The sequence below is a fragment of the Mycteria americana genome, chromosome 7 (genome assembly GCF_035582795.1).
Source record: "Mycteria americana isolate JAX WOST 10 ecotype Jacksonville Zoo and Gardens chromosome 7, USCA_MyAme_1.0, whole genome shotgun sequence".
NCBI classification, from domain to species: domain Eukaryota; kingdom Metazoa; phylum Chordata; class Aves; order Ciconiiformes; family Ciconiidae; genus Mycteria; species Mycteria americana.
The window spans coordinates 20,875,310-20,881,478 of NC_134371.1; the positions used below are offsets into that span (position 1 = coordinate 20,875,310).

The 6,169-nt window shown below is 47.5% G+C and overlaps 1 protein-coding gene across 1 annotated transcript; it reads left to right on the top strand.

The window, feature by feature from the left end:
- The first annotated feature begins 341 nt into the window (after positions 1-341).
- FAM124B (family with sequence similarity 124 member B) lies at positions 342-6,169 on the top strand. Its single transcript, XM_075507336.1, has 2 exons — positions 342-1,225; positions 3,919-6,169. Exons 1-2 carry the CDS (start codon positions 497-499, stop codon positions 4,549-4,551), a joined length of 1,362 nt encoding a protein of 453 aa, XP_075363451.1. The 5' UTR covers positions 342-496; the 3' UTR covers positions 4,552-6,169.

Below are 6,169 nucleotides of genomic sequence, written 5' to 3' on the forward strand. Positions count from 1 at the left end.
GCACAGAGATGTGCGCCGGCGGGACTCGGCCAGATCCGGAGCCTGCGTTTCCACCACTGACAGGCAAGTGTACTCACAAAACCATCTCATCTTAGAGAATTACTGCTTTTGTGCTTCAGTGCTCTTCATCTCTGCTGCCCTGTCCTGTGAAGGACAGGAGCAGTAGGACACAGAGGTGTTTCAGGACGTGTTGGTCGCAGGTACATAGTGACTAGAGCTCAAGTCTTGGAGTCGGAAAATGAGCCTTCATCTGAGCTCTGCTGTGATGTGAGTGACCTGGGACTGGTCACATAATGCCTTGTCACTCTCCGCCTGCTTTGTGTACGTTAACTGTGCAGACCTACGTATTTCATTGGGCTATTGCAAAGCTTGTAGAAGATTGAATTCGTTCTAAGTCTTACAGTACACCCCTCATGTTACTGAGGCTTCAATAGTGGAAGAAGGAAAGGGAAGGCACCAATTTGTCTACTTTTATTTTTTGTCAGGGACCTTAGCAATGGATGGCAGAGCAGACTCTCTGATGACTGTGCATCTTCTCGCCAGTTCGGGACACTCACTGCTTTTACAGCAAACTCTGGATCGGCTTTTGGAGTGGATCTACCCAGACATTCAACTTTTCCTGGTGTCTGAGCGAGTTACTCCGTTGAAATACTATGAGAGATATCGTAAGAGAAGCTGCGGCTTTCCTGGAATATCTGTTCTCCTTTTTCTACATGAAGACTTGGGAGAAGAACGGATTTTCCAGGTCCATGAGCTCTTCCAACATCCACCCTGGCGCTACCAGTGTGCCCAGATTGCTAACGGGCAAAGCCACCCCTATGCCCCAGCTCACCAGGACTTCTACAGCCTGGACGACCAGATGCCTGTGTGGGGCATCAGGCGGGTGCACTGTGGCCCCGAAATCCTGCGTGTCACCCTCTACTGCAGTTTTGATAACTATGAGGATGCAGTGAGACTCTACGAGATGATCCTACAGAAAGAAGCAACTATGCAGAAAAGTAATTTCTGTGTCTTTGTGCTGTATACAACCCAAAATATTGCCATGCAGTTCTGCTTGAAGCAGCTGCCCATCGGGGTGGCTGCTGAGCCAAAGGAATCATCAGCTTTACAGTTCAAGGTGCAAGAAATTGGGCAGCTGGTGCCTCTCCTGCCTAACCCCTGTATTCCTATCAGTAGCACCAGGTGGCAAACACAAGACTACGAAGGAAATACAATTCTGCTTCAGGTATGTGTCTGTGGTGCTCTCAGAGGAGTTGTTTTGGTTTTGTGTTGGTTTTTTTTTTTTCCCCTTTTTCTTCAAGGAAAGCAGGACTGGTTAAAAATGGAAATTAAGATTTTGCTTGTTTATGTTTTCTTTTGCATTTGTGAATGCAGTAATCAGTATCTGCCAGTGCTGTGAGGCCATTGATAAATATAAGCACAGACCCTTGGAATATTTTTATGTTGTTAAATTAACATCATTACTGCTTGCCTGAAATTGAAAGTATTAATGCTTTTTCTGAGCAGGCTAGTTTAACATCTTCCCTTCCCTGCCTGAATCAAATGATCATAGCAGCCTATTCTTTTTCTAATAAGTCGTTATGTTATAAATGTTTTTGAAAGCAGATTTTTAGCATCCAAAACCAGATGTATTGTAAGTATAGTGTTGATACAACATTGCCTGCAAGAGATTTTGTGAGCTCTTGAGTGAGTTGCAGTTGGGCGACAGTGCTGAAGAAATGTGTCATAGGAAATCTCTGCCTTTTCTGTTCAAGGGTGCAGTCCAGAGGTTGTGTGAATACAAATAAATAAAAACCAACAAAGACGACTGTGCCGAGATGATACATAGTGGGAATTACACATGTGAGCAGGAGGGCGGTTCAGCTCAGTGTGCTTTCTTTCCGCTGTAACAGCCCCTCCCACCTCTGATTATTTTTTGTTGTAATGTGGATATTTAAATTTGCCCATCCTGTGGTTTTTAATTTTCCTTCCAGAGCTCACTTGCTACAAATCAGCTTAATTATTGTGTATTGCCTATTTTTATGCTACACTGACCACTAATCCTCAGGGCAGCCTTTGCATGCTTCTCATTCATGATCACTTTATAAACTGGTTTGCCACCCACTTAGACTGGACAAGCTGTTCCTGCATAGTTTGATTAAGAAGTAAATAAACCACATCCTCTCCTTTTTTTTTTTTTTCTGAAGTCGGTCACTAGTTACTGTTCTATTCCATGTCCTTTCTCCGAGTGTTTACAGGAGATCCCTGTTGCTCAAATTTTCCAAGTTTAGCCTTAAGGCTGAAGTAGGAGTTGTAAGTAGGAGAGTAGGACCATCTCCATGTGCTGTTTCATACAGACAGACATGAAATGTATCTCTAGTCTTGCAGAGGGTTGGCGAGGCGGGTGCCTTGCTGTGGGCTGGTGTCCCTGGTGGTGGCATGCTCCGCAGGAGCAAGTGGGACATGCTTAGCAGGTCCTGGTCCCGTTGGCCTTGCTGGTCTGATGGGTATCTCCCCTCCAGGAAGTGTTGGTCCATGTGTTGTCCAGCCATCAGAGGAATTCCACTTGATCTGGAGCTTTCTGGGGAAGTTTCTTTCCAAAAGCAGCTGGTCAGGACTTGCAGACGTGAAGGAGCTCCAGTAGATCTGATGCCTCCAAGAAGGCTTTGGGACAGGCACAGCTATTTGTGTGTGCTGTGTTTAGGTCGCCTGCAGCAAATCTGTCGTGTGTGTGCACTAGTCCTGAGAGCTCTCTGAAAGCTGTGCACAAGTGGGAAAAACTAAATTCAAGTGTAACTTTTTTGTTTCTTTCTCATAATAGTAAGGTTTATGACCAGTGATTTCAGTTTTATAATTTATTAAAGGGCAGATGAGCCTCCGGGATTGTTTCACTCAAGCATAGCGTAGCTGCTCAGCCAAGCGCTGGCGGTGACCGCAGAAAATCCTGAGACCATCAGCCTGTCTGCAGGGGGTCAGACCAAGGCTTCATCCTGCCCAGCTCTCTGTCCCCAGCAGCTGGTCACAGGCGGCTGCCTTGGGAGGAACAGCAAGAGGACAAGTGCATGTGTTACACCCCATCAATATGCTCCTGAGCTGCCTGTTTTAAACTCAAGGGTCTTCTGAAGCCAGCTGTGGTAACTGGCAGTGACTCTCCTTTCCAAGCGTTTATCTAATCTCCCCTTGAATCCATGTGAACTCTTTGTATCCACGAGATACCTTGGCAGGGACTTCTCCAGGTCTACTGCCACCTCCTCTTATTTGAAATTGGCTCCGCCTGGCTTCATTTGATGGCATCTGCTTCTTGCATTGCAAATGGCAGGGACTGGACAATACCTATCTGTTTCTCCAGGTGGCTCATGGTTTTATAGCCTTTTATCCTCTTCCTCCCAAACTGTGGGTTTTGTTTTTTTTTCCCAGGCTTAAGATTTCTAGCATACGTGGTTGTTCCTTTACAGTACTTGCAGTTGTCCTCATCCATTTCTGATCCTTTCCAGCTCCATGGTACTCTGTTGTGCACTGTGGTTGAGGCACAAACACCATGGTCCAGCTGGGGGACCAGAGCTGCACTGTGCATAACAACATTCTCCATTTTGTTTGGAATAATTCTTAAGATTTCATTTGCTTTCTAGACTGCTGTCAGGCACTGAACTGATGCTGACACGGTGCTGTCTGTCACAGAAATGAGACCCTGGGGTTACGGTCAACTCACAGCCTAGCATTTTGTATGTGAAGCTTGGGATTGTTTTTCTCCATGTGCATCACATTATCACCGTTGTTTCATCTGCCATGGCTCAGCCTTGTAAGAGTCCTATGCTGTTCTCGGGGGGCTGACTGGCTCACACCGCAGGTGACTTCAGCACAGCGAGGCTGGGTGAGAGCATCACCTAGTAAAGCTAGAATGATATGTTAATGGTGTTCTCTCCACATTTTATTCAACAGGTTCAAGACAGCTCAAAGCCCCATGAAACAAATGCTGGGCTTTCCTATCAGCATAATAATGCAGGACACGAAAAAATCCTGCAGGACTCTGTCCCAGCCCCTCTCCCTGTGAAGTGGGGTAATGCTGGGCAGAGAAGCCGGGAGGTCAGAGCCACGAAGGGTAAAACAAAATCTGAGCAAAGCGAAGCCCTTACTTGTGAGCAAGCCTGTGGTGACTTCCACAGGCTCTTCTGCTCTTCTCACAGTGGTCCAGCGGCCCCATCGTGGTGGGATGCCACCTCCCTCCACAGGCAGGCGAGCAGCGAGCTGCAGGCTTCTCTCCAGGAGAGCCGCGTTCGTCGGCAGGCAGCCGAGACCAACGTCGACACCGGGCTTGCTGTGGCGAATCCTGTGCGTGGCCGCTGCCCGCTGAGCCGCTTCTCCAGGGACCTGCGGAGCAGCCTCCTCCTGCCACGAGCACCCACGGCTGGGGCCGGCAGCGCCTTGCCCTCCCAGGACAGGACCCAGCTGCTGTTTGCTGCAGCCAAAAGGAGTAAAGCAGCAAGGCAAAGAGCTTCGGGCTTCCGATCGCAAACACCACAAGCCAGGCCTGCAAACAGAGCAGAGGACGAGGAGGAGGAATTCTTTATATGACTGAAAACAAACGTGCCGGGTGGACTCATCATTTCCAAATGACAGCAGAGCGCTTTTGTGTGTATTGTATCTCCTCGTGCTGTGACCGCTGATGCTCAGCTTACCTCTGTAGCTGTGACAACATTTCAGTAGTGGGTTCACCGAGGTAGATGCTTACTTTCCATGGAGCGATGCTAAGGAGGCTGCAGGGAAAGCAGGAAAAATAACACTGTATTTATAGAAAGGTTTATTTTTTTAAATGCAGAATAGATTGGAGGATTACTGTGCAATGAATAGGAATAAGCCATATGACTCCTAGAGCTGTTCTAAGATGCTAACAAATAGCCAGTGACATCTTCAGATGGTGTTAGAAGGTGCAGTTTGCCTGAGCTGCCCAAGCAGCTGGATGTCCCCAGCCACGGGGGCTCATCGTCCCTCGCCGGGGTGTAGTGGAGCAAGGCAGTGGCATGGTCACAGTGGTTATGCCGATTTTCCTTTGTGCTCCTTCTCGCTTCCCCTGCTGTTGGTATGTAAAAGCTATCAATGTTGTCAATTTTATGCATGATATGATACATAAGAATATTCTTTTAAAATATTTTTGAAGAAAAAAATTTCTAGAGAGACCTTTTCCCCAAATTAGCATAGTACACGCAAAAAGCAAACACTTGCAGAGAATAGTTTGATCTATGTTTATGCTCCAGTAAGACCTGCTGTTGCCTATTCGTGTGACACTTAACAAAATAAACCCAGCAACAGGCCAGGCTTTGTTAGACCAGTGTGCAGTTATCAGCAGGCAATCCTAATTGGGTTTTAATTAACAGAAGACAAGAGAAGTTAAGAGTCTTGGAGGCAACTGCTGAATGCTGGAGAGTAAAAAGGACAGGAGAAATGAAGAAGCGTTTCAGCAACAGATGCTGAAATAACTCCCATCTTGATCAGCAGTTTTCTCAGGTAGGATTAAGTAAATCTCAAAGGGAAAGAGATGGGAAGGGCATGACAGAGGAATGGAATTATTAAAACAAAAGCCAAATCTGATCATACTTACCTTCCAAACAGCACAACAAAGAGGTGTTTTCTCCTTAAATATATCTGAATTCTGCATTACACAAAAGTATGAATTTGTTTGCAGAGTGCCTTCTCATTGCCTCTTCTTAGTTCATAACTCGAGTTTGACAGGGATGGCTTCTTGCGGCCCAAGGAGAGGCAGAGGGTGATGGGCAGCAGCAGAGCCTTCCTGCGGGGGGGTTCTGCACAATTTTATGGGTGTTCAACACGTGTACGTGTGCCAGCTGAACACAGCCCACGCCGCGCTGCCACAGCTGCGTTACTGGGAAAGTCCCAACCCACCCCCTGCTGCTGGAGGGCTTGCAGCCCAGTGGGACTAGAGAGCGATGCCGTTGCTGGGTGTTAGCTCGGGCTTCGGGAAGGCCCAGCTTTTGGGGAAAGTTTGAAGGTGCAGCCAAGTTGGTGTGAAGAGCTGTGGGTGGGAATAGGGCTGTCCCTGCTCTGTGCCTCCGTGCCCTCACAGCTGGGGTTGCCCTGGAAGTGATGCTCACGCACCCTCCGATTCAGAGACCTAAACCTGCAGAAAGCTGAACAGGACACTTATTTCACTGGACACTTACAAAACCCCACCATG